The sequence below is a fragment of the Aspergillus oryzae genome, chromosome 3 (genome assembly GCF_000184455.2).
Source record: "Aspergillus oryzae RIB40 DNA, chromosome 3".
Lineage (NCBI taxonomy): Eukaryota > Fungi > Ascomycota > Eurotiomycetes > Eurotiales > Aspergillaceae > Aspergillus > Aspergillus oryzae.
The window spans coordinates 4,133,445-4,150,877 of record NC_036437.1 but is presented as its reverse complement, the minus strand read 5'-3'; the positions used below and the strand labels follow the sequence as shown (position 1 = coordinate 4,150,877).

At 47.9% G+C, this 17,433-nt stretch overlaps 3 protein-coding genes and 1 non-coding gene across 4 annotated transcripts; 1 reads left to right on the top strand and 3 right to left on the bottom strand.

Annotated features, from left to right (window-relative positions):
* Positions 1 to 166: 166 nt before the first annotated feature.
* Positions 167 to 6,907, top strand: AO090026000340 (uncharacterized protein; the record flags this gene model as incomplete). The annotated part of the gene is made up of 1 exon (XM_001821758.1): positions 167 to 6,907. The coding sequence occupies one exon, from the start codon at positions 167 to 169 to the stop codon at positions 6,905 to 6,907; it is 6,741 nt and encodes a 2,246-aa protein (XP_001821810.1).
* A 585-nt stretch (positions 6,908 to 7,492) lies between these two features.
* Positions 7,493 to 8,713, bottom strand: AO090026000341 (DUF4050 domain-containing protein; the record flags this gene model as incomplete). The annotated part of the gene is made up of 1 exon (XM_001821759.1): positions 7,493 to 8,713. The coding sequence occupies one exon, from the start codon at positions 8,711 to 8,713 to the stop codon at positions 7,493 to 7,495; it is 1,221 nt and encodes a 406-aa protein (XP_001821811.1).
* A 580-nt stretch (positions 8,714 to 9,293) lies between these two features.
* Positions 9,294 to 12,158, bottom strand: AO090026000342 (ATP-binding protein; the record flags this gene model as incomplete). Its single annotated transcript, XM_001821760.3, has 1 exon — positions 9,294 to 12,158. One exon carries the CDS (start codon positions 12,156 to 12,158, stop codon positions 9,294 to 9,296), a length of 2,865 nt encoding a protein of 954 aa, XP_001821812.3.
* A 3,172-nt stretch (positions 12,159 to 15,330) lies between these two features.
* On the bottom strand, positions 15,331 to 15,419 carry AO090026t00005. The gene has a single exon. It is a non-coding gene; the product is annotated as a tRNA-Asp (tRNA).
* Between the last annotated feature and the right edge of the window lie 2,014 nt (positions 15,420 to 17,433).

Genomic DNA, 17,433 nt, shown 5'->3' with positions numbered 1-17,433 from the left:
ATTGGCCACCACTTGATTGGTAACTAACCGCTCTAAACTTATTTTCTATCAGTGGTGATATCTATCTCTAATTAGTATCTGGGGGCGCGAAGATCCCTTGTTTACAGCCTACGCCTACGAAGTAATGGGGTATTAAGGAGATGGGCCATCAGCGCCAAGGAAACCAATGGAATCATGGCGGGAACGAGGGTTTGTACCGGACTCAGACGAGGATGATGGGTTGGGCAGCCCGGAAAAGGTGAATCAGGATCTTGAGAGTAGTGACGATGAGCTTGGAGCATCTCCGACGCCTGATACGCTCGATACGACTCGCCAGGGGCCCCAGGACGAAGACACCGAGGAAGAGGAGCACCATGGCCCCCAAAGCGGCATTGTCAGTGATCTTCGACCTGTCACATCCAGTCAAGATCTCGACGATGTGTCTGTCCAGGCAAACGAGGAAGCAAAGTCTACGGCCAAGGAGGTGCCCGACAAGGAAGCTAGGAATATCGCTGAAGGACCGCTATCGGAAGATGGGGATGTCACGCGTAGGAGAAAGCCGCATCCATCCCCGACGCTATCAGCTACTCCAAGACCAAGCCCAAGACCAAGCCCACCGGCGACCCCGTTAAGAGAACAACCCAAAGACATATGGGACGTACCTAGCTCTTCACCAGACGAACTACAGCTGGACCATCTTATCTCTCGGAGGTCGGTTGGCCTTACTTCGAAAGTGCCAGACACTGGCGAGCAACAGGAGAATAACGAGAATGCCGACCCTTCGCCTTTGTCTTCGCCGCTGTCGTCCCTCCACTCTTTGGCATTGGGCGAAAATGATCAAGATGATCAAGAGAATACAGAGAATCCACCGCCAGAGAGTAACGTGGAGGCGTTGCTCCCTCCTCTTGAAATCCCGGAAGATATATTGCGAGAGATGTCTCAACCAGCACGAAGGTCCCTGCGGCAGCGCAATCCCATCCAGTTACACCCATATCTTTTGGAGGATGCGAAATATCAAACCCTCATGAAGGCAAGAGGAATTAAACCAGTGCGCATCGCTCAATACCAGCAAGCAATGCGAGCTGCGGCTGAAGGTCAAAGCCAGAGTTTTGATAGCACCCTGCCACCTTCGAGCAGCCCTACTGCGGAGTTCGAATATGCCCCTTCGTCTCCAGCAGAAAGAAATTCTACCTCTGCGGCAAGAGCAACTCAAGATCTTCATGGAGGTCAGCCGCAGTCGCCCAATCAAAACCTATCTGAGAACGAAATCAGAGGGCCCAAGAGGCGTAAAGTATTAAGGCCAGACGATCATCGGAACTCATCACGGCATCAGTCTCGGCCTAAAGTGGTAATAAACAACCGTACATCGCCTATTAACTTAAACAATAGCTTGGCTTGGGACATACCGCCTAGTCCGCCACGCTCTGGAAGTAATTCCTCACCGCAGGCCCCATGGAATCCCACTGAGTTTCGGTTCCCTCGTGGGTTCACGCCGCCAACGTTAAACACGCCTAGCACAGTCCGGAGGCGGAGAGGTCAAGATGCCACCACCACAGGCAACGGGCCCGTTGATCGAGAGCTTGCTGATGCCCGGTCGATAGCCTCTCATCATTCTCATTCCGCCTCCGAGAATGATGGAGAGGATGAAGAAGACGAAGGGGAGGAGCCTGAAGAGGATGTTCGTGAATTTCAACGAAGAATCAAAGGTGTACTTCCGGCTTCATGGCTGAGGTTAGACCAACAAAGACAGAAGGATACACAATTGAGTTCTACACAGCGGCATCGCGACAAGAATTCCAGAACAGAAAACGCCAAGGGTGTCGCTAAAAAGATAACCAAGAGAACTGGTCCCTCAACTTCGTCGAATCCGGTCGAGCATTTAGCATCACTATGGCATCTAGCTGACTCTGATGGTAGTGATGCAGATGAAGATGACGACAATGATGGCCAAAGCAATGCGCGGCAGATACTGGCCAACTTGGTCGGTTTCGATGACTCATTCCTAGCGGAAGATATGGGCGAGGACATTCCAGAAGACAATCGCATTGATTACATGTTTCCATCAGCAACGCGTGAGACTTCAGCTCCTCGGAGCCAAAAGGGAGGCCAAAAACGGCAAAGGCCTGAGAGCCATTTTACTCGCTCCGACAGTCATGCTAAGCGGCCTCGCCTTCAAAAACAAGCTAGGCTTACCGATCCCATCTATAGGCGGGAAAAGAAGAGACAATCCTCACGCACTCCTCCGAAGCTTGGTATATTGGATGCTCCCGATGTTGCTTCTCGGCCTCGAAACGAGCAGCCACAGTTCCTCAGAGTTGCTGCTCGCAAAGCACGGTCTCGTCAGGATAGGGGCAGACGAAGTCCTTCAAACAAAGTCATCAAGATGAGCTCAGCCCTGGACACAGAAGATGCTAACACATCGCTGCGTGAATGGCGCGCCGGGCGTATTCGACAGTCGAAATTACCCAGGCCCCATGCAAAGCCCCCCAGGCGACCACCATTGGCGGACCTTTCCTCAAATATGAAAATTGGAGCCGGAAACCACGTATCTGGGGAAATAAACAAAGACCACCCCATCATTGCTGGACCAGCGACACAACAGGGCGATACTAATGTCGTCCAGAGTCAGATGCCAGCTCCGGAAGCTCCACCACCTACTACAGCGCCCCCCATTTCAGAGAAGCCTATGCAGCGTATTCAGTATGGCAACAACTGGTTTGTCCGGAGAAACGTTGTTGTTTCCTCCCTAAAAAGAAACGACCCAAGACCTGTCGGGCTTGAAATGGCCAGTCTTAACGTTTCCCGAGCTCCATCCTTTCAAAGGTCACTTTCCCTACTCAACCAAAATACTTGGCAAAAACGCTTGCCCGATACTGTAGACCGAAATATAATACTGAATCGATTTCTTGTCGACAGTGGTCAAGCATCTGTTCATGCTAAGGCGCGGGGAAGCACCTTCACTCGCGAGTCGAATGATGCGAGCGTATCGCTCCCAAAGCGTCCAGTTCAAATCAAGCGGAAGTTGAAGAAACGTATTCCTATGAGATTGGATGTTAGCACCACTGAAGGTACGAATCAACTTATCCTGTCCACAGATTTAGATCCTCCTAGGGCGCAAGGGAAAGATGCACACCCCAGTAAAGGAGTTTCGGACGGACTAAGCGGCTTTCAACGCTCGTACTCTACGGATTTTAGCATCACGCCTCTGTGCCTGGGAACCTTTTTCCACGAATCTTCGTTTATTGGAAGTGGGGAATTCAATCGTTCGCTTGAGATCGGCAAGCGTGATCTCGACCAAAACGCTGGCATTTTTACTGCAAATGTTAGGGGTCGAACTTTTCGGTGGGGACCTTGGAATGACGCTGTGTCCTCTGAACTTGGCATTGCATTTGATGACATGCTTGAGGAAATGGAAAAGAGCGACACAATGTCCACAGAGGCGGCCACTGATAACGCACCCAACCTCACCTACACTATATACAGGACCCTGGTCAAGTACATTACGGAGGCTCTAACGTTTATCGATCCTATCGATAGAACAGGCTTTATAACGAGGGCCCATGCGCTTATTTCCAAGGTCAATGATAATTTAACCTCCATGGTCTCGCCGACAGGTCGAGGGACGGAGTATCGTACAAGAATTGCTTCTTACAACGTCGTATTCGCCAACTTAACATACCAGGTAGCCTGTCATACCCTTGTTAATGACAGCGTGACAGAAGAGGTCTTGGAACTCATGAGGTCAGCTTCTAGGCAAGCCTTTGCAGTTATCTCGAGCGAAGTAGGAAAAATCAATATTCGCAAATTCCTCGGAAATAACAAGGTCTGCGAACAACGCGACAAAGGGGTCCGAGACGAATACCCAGCCGTTGAGGCCTATATCATTGTTCGACAGGTATTGTACAGTACGGAAACACTGAAAGGCTTCTTTGAAGAGCTCATTGCCGACTCTTTGTTGGCAATCAGCGACCAGAGCAATACAAAGAATATCGATCGCTTAGAAAGCGGGTGGCATTGGCTATTTACTACACTACCGTTGGGCGAAATTGACGCTCTTGGAATCGCCCGGATTGGATCACGTTTCAGCGAAACTTGCAACAACTGGAAAATAGTGAAACAATTGCTGTGCCCTGTTTTGGAAAGCTATGAGCCCAATACTTCAGCATCTATCTCCTACAACACTTACTGCCGAGCTTTGTTTCACAGATGCTTTCATCTTATCAACGGCTGGGGGTGGAGGGATTGCAAACTAATCTTAGATACGCTCTACGATTTCTTTGCGAGAAACACTTTGTATAATCTGAAACAGGAAGAGAACTACACATCTCCCTCGTTTTTAGATGAGCTTGACCACAACCCATCCCTTGACGTCACACCGAGTGATCCATGCTTCCACATCTTTTTAAAGATTATTGCTAGTGGCTTACGCTCCTTGTCTAAGAGGTATGATAAGAAGAAAGTACGGAATTTCGCTTGGCGTCTATTACCAAACCACGGCCGAGTATACCCAAAAGAACAGCCTATCCACCAGGCAGATTTGGATGCCTTAAGAAACCACCACGATCTGCTTTGCACGTTATACTTCGCGGTCCCAGATGGGTGTCGACCTCGATTAGAGGCGATAAAGAACCTTGTACATCCTGCGAATTCGCACCGCGAAACTTGCAATATCAGCATTCGATCATGGGCCAGACTTGTGCGCTTCAAGTTGTCCACAGATGAGGATGTATCTGGGTTAGAAGCATTTGCTGATTGGCATAGTTACTTTGTTAGTGAATTCATTAAACAGCACATGCTTGCTCGAAGAGAGATAGAAGCGCAAAACACAAAGGACAATCAATTTTCTCACCAGCTGATCGAACGGACGATTTCACAGAATCAGAGACAAATCGAGTCTCTACTGAAGACCGCCCTGAATAGCTTACAGAATGCAATTCAATCAGCCCCAACACTGGAGCATGCCCATAGACTGATTTCTAAGTCACCTATCAGTGTAGTATTGGGGCTGTTCGACCCTAGACTTGCTCGTGTCAATACGACAGTGTCAGAGGCTCTGCAGTTGTTAAAGGCCTATGTTCAGAAGTGCAGCTCCGCCTCTGCTACTGGATCAGCAAACCCGCCAGCGCCAGTGGATGAAGATAGCCAAGAGTACGGAGATTGGGCCGATATCGAGGCAATGTACGGGGACGAGTTTTCTCTCGCCACTCATCCCCAAGGAATTGAATACATGGAGAAGGTCCTTCACCCAGCGGTATCCCAGCTTGTATCTAACAGTTTTGGTGAGGACCACTGCCCGGAAGACGCAATTCTCCTAAATGTTGTCGATTGTTGGACTTCTATCGCCCAAGTGCTTGTGAAAAATGGTTTCCGGCATTGGGATAATTATCTTAGCCTTTACGATGGTGATTCTTGGGCCGTGCTTCGAAAGACGGCGCAAACTAGAAAGTTCACGCCTAAGTTCTTGGCAAGCTGCATTGAAAAAGATGCTCGATTCATGTGTGAATGCAAAATGCAAGTCCTGGGGATGTGGATGTCGAGCTTAGTTGAACGAGTATCGATGTTGAAATTCCAACACTCTTTGACTGAGGCATTGTTGAATTGCGACTCGAACAACACTTTGTTGCAGAATTTACCTTTTTCTGCGGATAGAAAGGATGGTCGATACTCAATCACGCTGGAACAACTCAGTCAACGTCGGTTGTCTCTAATATCAAGTCTACTGTCAAATATGCGCGCACACGTCCAAGACCTGGAGATTACAGCAAGTAGAGCGCTTTCGACTGAGAAGCAAGAGTACCGTGAACTCATCCAGACAATGATGTCCTCAATGAAGGCAAATTATCAGGAACTGGGCAGCAGCGCAGCAAGTGCACAGGGGGCTTATGTGGACTTTGTCCACCGGGTTGTCGGCTTCTTGCAGCAGCATACGAGAGATATCTGTCCCGTTGACCCGTTCTTTACCGATCCAACCTCGTTTCCTTTGCCTTCAACCGATCCGACGTACATTGTTGCACGTTTGAAGGGCTACGAGCCGAAGCTCTCATCTGAAAAGGTCGCAAAAACCTTGATCATGTTCGTTCAGGGCATATCAGAGCGAGCTGCTATAGACGGTCAGCAGGTCTACCTTGTCGACCAGTTACAGACTTCCATAGCACATACTTATGAAGCGGGAGATCCGGTTAAGCCAACCCTGAGGGCTACCTTGTTGCAGTCTGTGTTCCCAGCCTATCTTCAGACGGCTTTCAGCAACCCCGGTGCATGGCTGCTGAGTCAACCGATCATACAGACTATATCACACACATTTAAAGAATTGCTCTTCCATATAGATGCCACAGATACGGACTGTGTTGCATCAGTCGTGGGTATTTTCGGCTCAGTCTTCCAGTCCTCGTATCATGCTCTGCACAGCATCGTTGATAATGCCAACATGCTCAAAGAACCTCCAGTGGTAATCACAGTTGCTTCTTTCATCGAGATGATAACGTCGTCCCTGCGAGTAGTGGACTACATTGATCGATCCACCGACGTAGGCGACAACATCATATCTCAGATACACGCATTCCGGCAGTTCATACTGTTCAGCACATCTTTCCTGCATGACCAGCTACTCATAATCGACCCCGAAAACATCCCCCACCCATCCAACATCTTCACGACCGAGAACACACCTACCAACGCCCCCAAATTTTTCCAAGAAATCCGCATCTCCGCAACGCGCGAACTCCGGACCTACATCAACGAGAGCTGGTCCAGACACCAAGGCAAATACTACTTTACTCGCCGCGGCGGCCACCATCCGCAGGAGGTAAACCTAGAGCCATCCATGGCTGCGAACTTGGAGAATTTCCCCTTGGCGATTCTCGACGATGCTGCTCGGAATTTCTTGGATACGCTACGGGCTCTTGACTCATTTGATACTTTCCATTAAGTGAATTCCACTTCCACCATTATCTATTGGGGCTAATAATGGCGCATTTTGTTAATAAGAGGCGTATGCTGGTTTGCTTGGTACGGTCTGCACATGGTGTTTTTAGGTTGGATGGAATTGATGAACTACCGAAATCATATCATAACTCATAGCATGAACCATGTATGTATGTACTTTAGTGTTTGTTTGTTTGTATGGGTGATTGAATAGAAGGAAGCGCATTCAATGAATTGACTAATGACCACTTTCATTCGTCAAGCATGACGTCCAAACATGCGTCTTCGGTGTTTATGCAAGGAGATCATTCGCATTATACATACACGTAGAGGAACATTCAAGGGAGGGGTAGGATCATTGCTTCTGACGTCACGTCAATCGTACATATCCCAGATATTATCAATAGTACACTGATAGATGTCGACATTCACAAAAAAAGAAAAAAGTAGATGAGGTGGAGGGGAAGAGAACGCGTAGTTGACCATAACATGACAGCATCCAAAAGAACTAGATAACGGCAATAGTAAAAGACGAAGAAGGAAGAAGAAAGAGAAGATCGTAAACTAGGAACCGACAAAGAAATCAAATCTACTTCCCCGCAGTCTCGGTGTTCACAGCACCGCTAACATCCCCTTGAGCGCTATGACTCGAGCGCCGATGGAAAGGATGCGGATGGAACCCCGAGAAATGCAGTACCTTGCGGACCGCGCCGACAACGCCCGATCTCCTCTTCGACTCTGGCGATGATGGTTGTCCGTCCTCGGCGGTCTTGGGCACCGTCGCGGTATCTTGGAGCACGAGGTTGGTGGTGGCTGGTTTGGGCGGCCATTGGCCGTCTGCTTTCCAGCCTTGGACCATTGCCTTTGTGACGTCGGCCAGGTTGATCGGGACCGTGGGGGTCAGGCCCTGCACGACGACCTTTGAGTAGATGGAGGGGTACATGGCGGGGGTGATTGAAGCGCGGATGGGGTTAGAGGTGGAGATCAGTGAGGGTACGACAGGGACGTAGGGGTCTTCAGAGCCCTGGTGGGCTTTTGAAGAGGCAGTCGCGGTAGCTGCAGCGGTAGCGGGTGCAGGAGCGGGCGTCGTAGCATTCGCGACAGTACCCGTAGCATCATCTGTCGCTGTTTGTTGCAGAGCAATCTCCGGCTCTGTGGCCCCCGTCTCAGTAGATTCCTTGTGATCTTCACCCTGCTGGGGCTGAGCAGACACCGACGACGGACCCGATTCCTCCTTCTCCGCAACAGAAAGTGAGGCCTCGGTCTTCGCCGCAAGATTCTCCTCATCTCGTGAAGAAGACGAAGCCGGCCTCGAAAAAGCAGACCCAGACGACGCACCCTGGTCCTCGTTGATAATAGTACCCTCCGCTTGAGCTTGCGCTTGCTTCAGCTGCCTCCTCGCAATAATCTCCTCCCTCGATTTCGCGCACGTCCACGCATCCCGCCGCTCCACCCAAGTCCTCAGCCCCTCATTCCACCGCATCTCCTCCTCCATCTGCCTGCGCCGCTTGCGCCTCCGCTCGGTCCTCTCGTCCCCCTCCGGCGACAAAATCGGACTCTCAATCTGCGCAGAGTCATACCCGCTAGGCGGACTGGCGATCGTAGGCGAAGAAAGCGGCTCCAGCTCCGACGCGGAGCTGTCGTATGTGCGCAGTCGCCATGCTGTGACTTCCTGTTCAGGCGGCGTGGGGGTTGCGGAAGCTGGTGCGCCCGCGTCGGTAGAGGGATGGAAAGTCCAGTCGTTGCGAACGATTTCGCGGACGTAAAGCTTTGCTTCACGGATTGCAGAGTCGCGCGCTTCGGTGGCCATTTTTAAATGTATTTTTGGGGGGTTATTTTTGTGTGTGTGGAGGTTTGTGTTGGTGGTTTAGCGGAGCGTTTTGTGAGGGGTAAAAGGTCGTGTGGAGTTGTTGCGTGAGGAGAAAATGAGTTGGTTAGTATAGGGATATTGGGTTGTTGATGGTGATTCTAATGATAATAAGTAGTAGATTGTAAGACTCTTGTCTCTCGAGTCCCTCTTCTGGTTTCCCACGAAGTAACTCTCAAGAGGGGGTGAGAAGAGAGAGTTGGTCGGGTGATGATTTCGACGACGAAAAAGGTGGAGATTTACTCGTCGATGTCATCGCCGAAATCGTCTGCGGATCTGATAGGGCTGAGGATATTATAACTAACAGCCACCGTTGGGCTTCATGATGCATTTCTGACGATGACGGGATATATAAATAGTATATAATTCAGCAAATTATGTGTCACTTTTCAGCCTATGGTATGTATTGATACAGGTTTATCATATCGCTAATAGTATACAAAGTCGTCGCGTGAGATCCCAAATCCTATTGTCGCAAGAATGAACACCAAACCGTCTAAAATGTTCCCATATTGTAGTCATGTCATGTCCGTACGCGCGCAGCATCGGAACTAGCCTCCTCGGTGCTAGCAGGTGTGAATCCCCATCCAGGGCTCTTCTTACGCCGACTCTTGCGGTCGCCATACTGCTCGTCGAACTTGCGGATCGCCGAGAGTGACGACATGTCCTCGCTTATTGAGGCGCTGATCTCCTCCATTCCACGCTCGAAATGCTTCCAGGTCAGCGTACGTCTTTCTGGGTATTGGTAGGGCTCGTCGCCCTGGTGCTGAGCCGCCAGGTCATTCTCCTCCCGGACGCAGGCTAGAGCCGCGGCGACGGAAAGGTTCTTCAAATCGGATCCAGAATAGAGCTGAGTGCGGCGAGCTAGCTCAGCGAGGTCAACAGAGCTATCGAGATTCTCTTCCTTCAAGTGGATCTTAAGGATGGCCAGTCGATCTTGTTCAAGGGGCAGGTCCACGAGCAGTCGCCTAGGGAGACGCCGCAGAACAGCATCATCGAGATCAAATGGTCGGTTGGTGGCAACCATAATGAAAGCCGACAGGTCATTCATACCGTCCCATTCTCGCAAAAATTGGTTAATGAGCTCCCGATGGGATGTGCGACTGCTGGCTCCGGTCCGCGAGCAGAAGATAGCATCTGCTTCGTCAATGAATACAACACACGGGCTCAGCTTCTTGGCCAATGTGAAGATAGCCTTGACATTTTTCTCACCCTCACCGACATACATGTCATAGACCTCGGAACCACTGACCTCAAGGACGGTGGCTCCACTCTCACGAGCTACGGCTTTGGCAAGGAGAGTCTTACCGGTGCCGGGAGGCCCATAGAGTAGTAAGCCGGGAATCTTATCCGTAGCGAGAACACCATAGGTAAAAGCTTCCGGGCGAATGAGAGAAAGCGATGTGAGCGTCTTCAGGGCATCGATGGTCTCTGGAGGGACGTGAACATCAGAGAATGTAGTACGTATGCTTTTGGCGTCGACAACCCCATTCAGCAACTTTTTCTCGTGTGAATTGCAGGTTTTGCGTAAGGAACTCAACAGCCGCTCTCGATCATTACCAGTCTCCGTGTGCTTCGTTTTGGGTGCTTTCTCTTGCATCCAGTCATTCTTAATGCGATCTGTTCTCTGCATCATTTCAATGCCCTTCTGAATATGCTGGAAACCAAAGAGTTCGTCGGAGCCAAGACTTCCAAGTGCGAGTGTTGTGGCCCAATGCACCTGGCTGTAGGGCCAGTACCGTTCATCAAGTCCGGACTCTTTCACAACGGACGCATCCAGAGGCCAAGCACGGTTTCGGAATATGTCATCTTCGAGGGTGGAAGTATTGTCCAGCCGTGTCCGAAGCATATCTTGAATATGGCGGATGTTGATATCCAAGGTTCGTCTTTTCCGGTCATCCGTGAAAATTTTCTCTGCTGCTTCTAATCCCATAGCAGGTGTGATGACAAGCATTTGAGAGAATTGGTCATCAAATGCGTTTTGCATTAGTCTTGATGCATCTGATTCCGAAGCGGCGTCTTGTGAGGCAGTTCCAACAAATAGAACACGAGACCCATCCCTTCTACGGTCTTGAATAGCTTTTTGCAATAAGTAAATAAATCTAGCCCCTTCGCGAGTAGCCTGAATTTCTCCATAGTCCTGGATCTGCACGATCACATCGCGGACAGGTGGTTTGTTTTCAGAAGCTCTAGATTCCGTAGGCTTGTCCAAAGATACTTCGGTGGTTGACTTCCGTTTCGGCCCACTAGCGGAGGAAATGAGCTCATTGATGAGTTGGAGCCGTCGGTCCTCTGCTCGATCCGTGGGGTTTGATGATGCTCCCGAGCCATCCACAGGCCCGTTGAACGCAGAGACTAACGATTTCAGACCAAGTATACCGGGAAGAGGAATGTCGCCTGCCTCTCGAGAACTTTCAATAGTGATAAACCTTGGACCCTTCAGACCAGATCGCAAACTGCGCGGAGAGATCTCAACCTCAGCTTCATCATCTCCTTCGCCCATGCTGTCGTCTTGCCAGGGTTCCGGAGCCGTTGGACGGTATACATCGTAACCAAGAGATCTAATAGGAGAGGTCGTACCGACATCCTCTAGGTCCTGTTCGCTGCATAGTTGCGCAATATCTTGAGCATTGAGCGTCACCACATCCGCACCAAGTTCCTGCGCTAGCCTTTTTACAACCGCATCTAGAAACAAAATGCCATCTGCACCGGGGTACTGAAGAACGAGATGGGACTTTCGTGCCGAAGGTTCTTTCGCATATTTTGCAGGGGGAAGTCGTAAGCCCGCCTTCGCAGATGCGCACAGCTCCTCCCACAACGCCTCGGTCAAAGCGTACCGCTCCCCGGTATCGGGCACACCACTGGATTCCGACGGCTCTCCATCACCACTACCACCATGAGCCATGCCATCAGTTGTCTCCCTGACCGTCTCCGGTTCCGGTTTGCTTATCTTGACTTGTTGTGGAAAATCTGAAGCGGCATGACTTTCGCCTCCGTTGGCCACAGTATTACGTTCATAAAACCAGCAAGGAATAGTTGCAGCCGGCGCAGCCCATTCCTTGAGCGATTTCCTGTTCCTCAACGCTCTTCGCACGGCCGACCCATATGGACTTGACTCCTTTTTCCCGGCACGCTCTGCAGAGGGCGATGCAATCGACGAGGCATCATGTCCGGGTACGGTGTGTTCGGCATTTAGGGTCGGAATATCACTGGTGACACTTGCCGGAGAGGAACTGCGTGCATCTTCAGGGTCTGGGGGAGCTGATGATTGCCATCCTCGTGAAAGATGGAATCGACGAGGAGTCGAGCAGACAACTGCGGGATATCGGCGGCGCGCAATAAATCGGCAGGGTCGTGCAACAGACGAAAGCAGCCTGCCTCGCTGCATTGACGAATACATCCAGGACAGTATTTGCCACTGGATTTAATGAATGCTGGATCTGCTTCGACCGCAGGCAGCGAGTAGTTGTATCAGTCGAGTTGTCGGTGGAAACAACAGTTCAATAACTGCTCCTTTCGGGCGGTCGCCGGAGTTTGATATCATGTGATCTGTACGTATTTTCGGCACTTATTGCTGCTTAGTCATTGCAGCCCTAATACTCTATTATTCTTTGTTTAATTCTACAACCTCATATACCCAACCCTAATGATTTCCCACTGCTGCCTTGATTTTAAGTGCCCGGGGAAAATGTCTCGGATATGAAGTGGTATCAAGCAACTCTCGGCCTCCAATTTCGCCATTGCTTGAACTGAGTGCCAGACTGCCATTTATCCGATGACGGTGAATACATATACAACTCAACCATCGGCTAGGAACGTTGTAAAGACTCTTTCATCGGGATTGGAGGTATGGGGGTGAGAATCTTCCCTGACAGCTGTCTTTGGCATGGAGTACATTTTCCCCCGAGACGCAATAGATCGATACCTTGAACGACGCCACGATCTTTGGGAATATATGCTCGAGCTTAAGTGTGACTAGAATGAACGGTTTAGAAAGGAACTAGGCGACATTCTGACTAGCATTGCCAGTCGCACAATGATTAGATCAGTTTATTTTATGACTGTAGTCAATGGAAGAAGAAAAAGTGATTATGCACCAAATATCCTGATATCAGGCATAATGGTGAGTCGGTTGTTCATGGTTTTATATAAACGGTTACCATCTTAGATCTTTGGTTCATTGGTATGTCTAACTTTCAAATTGTGGTTATACAAGCCTGAGCCCTTCTAGATCGTGAACTATACAGAAAGCAGTAATAGTAGTCCTTTGGCTATCTAGCCATAGTGACCATATTGATCATATTGACCATTTCCCCCCTGGAATAAATGCTGTCTTTGTCGCCATTAGATCATATTTGCCACTAACTTATAAGTACTATATCTACAGCTAAATTATCAGGTAGTTTGGTTATTCACGTGAATTAGCCAAGCGTCAGAGGAGTTATCTCTCAAACTATCTTGACACTCTATCATTGGACTTGGTATAATTTGCACGCGTAGCACAATTCTTCTGACAAATGTGGTGAAACCCAACATTCTGGTCTTATCAAATGGTCGACTTCTTCATAGCTATAATGCCCTCCTGTCCGAGTATACAAATAAAATTTTTTTTTCTTTTTAAAAAAAATAACTGTTATTCAACCGACGTGCATGTATATTGCTGTGAAATTACGGAGTCTTTCTCTGATGGATTTTTGGATAGCATTATCTCAAAATAAATGGCAAATATGGTTCTATCACATAGTATTAGACGGGCGTTTGTACCAACCCCCTTGCCAACACCAGAACCTGCCGCTTCCTATGGGCATGTCCGCGGATACCTTGATAGGTAGGCCTAGATGGACCTGATATTCATGCATTGTGGTTCCAACTGCTTCCTCGAGATCTTCAGCATATTTTTGCTGATAGGGCGACAGAGGTTGTTGAGAAATATAGCAAGAAAGTCTATGGCTAGCTACCCGGTTATGCCCTCATAAGCAAACTAGAGCTTGTTGTTGTTTACTCTTTAGCTCGCGATAAGCAGATACTATACCAGGTGCAAAATGCTCCCAGCAGAATGATTCCAGCCAGCCCCAGGGCTGAGTAGCCGAAATACCACCCGGGGTGAGAGCTTTTACTGCTTTTTGAGTTTCAGGTATATAGAACATAAGTTACGATTGAGTTCTGTAAGCTTATTGAAGATGCATATACTCTAACTGCTTTTTGTAATGTTTCGTGTAGTCCATATTCTGCACCTTGTCGGCGGTATTTTCCGTCCATCAAGCTCGTTTACCCAAGGCTCTGAGGATGAAATCTAGAAAAATAGGCAATGCGCAGTACTACCAAAGAGTTCATGAATGAAATAACCCAAGTCGAAGGCAGAGAACCGAGATGAATGTCTAGTAATAAGTGTTGAAGATGCTAGAAACTTAGCTACGCAGAAGATTCTATATCATTACTTACTTCTCGGAAAAATGCGATGCGGCATTTGATCCGGTTAGAGGAGGCCGGGCAGGAGCCCGTTGAGAAGAGAGATATGAGATAAGGGCTAAAATGTGCCGAGTTCATGCCTGCCGTAGTAATCATGCTTCAAATTGGTCAAAGGGAGCTCTCAATCTCCGCTAGTTGTGGATCTGTACAACGGCAAGAGTAAACGTTATAGTTGATCCAAATATATCAATTGATACCGGGTCCATGGATGTTGTAGTTAATATACCAACAGTGAGAATTATTAGACGTCCTACAGCAATGAGGTTGATATATACAGAATGGATAATGCTCTATTTTATTCATCATGACTCGACATGTCTGGCATAAGAATACTGTTAGTGTAGTATATATGTATGGCATCATGGGCGATGTTCTTATTGAACTGTATATACGGCGTGAAGGGCAGCACAGTCGCATTGATTAAATCAACAAGTTTCAATAGCTCGATAAAACGTTAATGGCATGGTATAATTTACTTCAAGGCCACTTGCAACTGTTCTCAACTGCCCCCAGAGACAATGTACTAAAACGGCAAGGCTTGATTGCATGACTATTCATGTCTGCATTCCCTAGGGCTCCTGCTTGACAATGCTGACGCCTCTACATGTTCAGAACAGGTCGTGCTTTCTATAATGGCAGTGAATGAGATAATAAAACAATTGTCAGTTTCTGAATTAAATATTACACTATAATTTCGAAGAAGAAGCCCCTCAATCGTCCTATGCCCTTGCTGAGTTCCTCTTGCCGCTGTCTCTCGCCGGAATATACTACAGGGATCTGTTAAAAGATCCTGGGCACAGGTCAAATTAGCCCTTACTCCTAAATTCGTATCTGACAACTTCTTGACAAGGGACCAGATGTTTATAAGTACCTCTGGGTATACGAAAACAAAGATGTCCAAAGAAGGATTGCGTTGCACACATTAGTCTGCGATATGTGTCTTAGCCTCTTAGGGTTGCGAATTCAGCTCAGCGTCAAAGCAAGAATCCGGCTGACACCAAACTCTTGTTCCAGTAGTGTCGAGATTGAGGCAAAAATTCCCCAATGGAAAATGTAGGACAAAAACAGCAAAATTAACCCAAAAAAGAAATCTCCCCGACTGGGAGTCGAACCCAGGTCTCCCGCGCTTGTTCCTGTGAGGGATGACAAGCGGAAATCATGACCGTTAGACCATCGAGGATTTGTATTGAAAGGCCGCATTCATTTTGGTTCTATAAAGTAAAACTATATGCATTACGACTGGATTCCAAGTTCTTATCTATCTGAATTAGCTGAAACTTCCTAACGCTTGATCCCGTATGCTCAAGACACCGTGTGGCTCTGTTAACGTTTCACATACCCCTGTAGAGGATAGGTGAGAGGGTTCTCCGGTGGAGTGTACTGGACAATCTCATCAATAACGAGTTACCAGGACGAGGTACGCTCAGCGGGACACAAGCTAATTTTTTCAGTATGGAGCACACCGTGTCATCTGTGCCCGGGGATTATTGCGCTCATTACAGTTAGCTACCTACCTAACGTCATGATGCAGATATCTTCCTTGCAACGACACAGCTTTTGGCTGTGTAAATAATTTGGGCCAAGTTTCCGGCTGCTCCTTGATCTTGCATCAGCAGATACGACGTCATCATTGCTACGATCTGAGCCAATTTCATTTAATTTGAGAAGTACTGCCTTGAATATATTTGGTTTCAGCATATGTCTGACATTGTCTCTGCCTGGTATTCGAGGTATTGAATGACAGAAGGCGTGCCGACGCTGTTGAAACAAAGCCCTTGGTAGAAAGAGCCGGGGTGATCTACATGATCTACAATAACGCCTCCCTAACCCCGTTCTTAATAGTCGTCAGATTATCAGGGATCATTAAAGAGTCCGTCCAATAAAGTGCCTTTCACTTGTATTTCCTCCTAATGCCATTTTCATTTACTCGTTAATTCTTCTGGGTTTATGTAATTCTCTGTATTATAGTTTCACCTTATGTTTCCGTTCTCCGTCCTTCATATTTCACAACATGCTATACCAGGGTTTATCTATGCTAGAGAAAAGGCTATGTTCACCTAATTGATCCTTCCGATCCGTCTTGTTCCTTCCCTGAGGTAGGGTATCGAGCATGAGGCACAACATTGGTAGTAAGTCCTAATAATATAGTACTTGTATATCTTCGACAGCGTTATTTGCTAGAGTTTTTGAACAAACTTAGATTTTATGGATAAGTTTAAAGCAGCATCAGCCAAGTCGGTCGAGCTGTATAATTGGTGACAGCCCTGAATTTATGTCTGTTCTATTATATCTTCTGCTCCTGTCAAAGTTTGGAACTCTCGGCGGTTCCCTTTGTTTCGGCCTGCAATTCCCAACATCTGTTACACTTATGTGAATTTATTATCAGGTAAATTGGGTATATTCGGGACGAGGTGAAGTTCTAGCCCCAAGAAGGATTCTTCGTGGACTTCCAGCGGTGACAGTGTAAATACCACGATTGCCAAGGATGAAGGATGAAGGTACTTGAATGCGCCCAACTCTATTACGGTCTATAAAATTTAAGGTCTACTAGGGCTACGGGCCAGGCATCTGGTAACGGTCAATTGATTTCTTAGTAAATGTTGCATTGTTCAAAGTATTCCCAGCTATTTTAGAATATTTCTCTTTATGGACTAGCACGATGAATTAAAGATGGACCTGTATTCTGCTCAAAAACCGTTAGTGAACAGTGCACATCAAGTCAATGAAGCGATGTATAGTATATGATGAATCTCAGACAAAATATACTGGCAAGTAGCAGACCAACCGGGAAAGGAAGGTCCGAATGTCTCGTCAGGGGCGATTCAGAGATAGTAAAGAAGAAAGGTGTGTTTTGTCATCTTCGAAGATAGGGGAGAAAGAATGGGAGAGGAAGACTGAAAACTGACCTTCATTATACCGCGGAAGGATCAGCTAATATGACCTGATCTTTGTTTTGTTAGTCGAGTTGTGGTACGATTGACCGCTGTGAAAGGTGAGCAAAATCCGTGCTCATTGGCCACGTCAGGAATGACAGTGCGATCGTTGCATGTGGTCAGACATTATCGAACAAAGCATGCGGTTGATCTGTAACTTGGGCGAAACCTTGTCAGAAGAATTCGAGAGGTCGAAGAATAGGAGAAGAAGAGAAAAAAATTCGCGCAGAAGAAATCGAACGACAAAGAAATAGAGAAAAA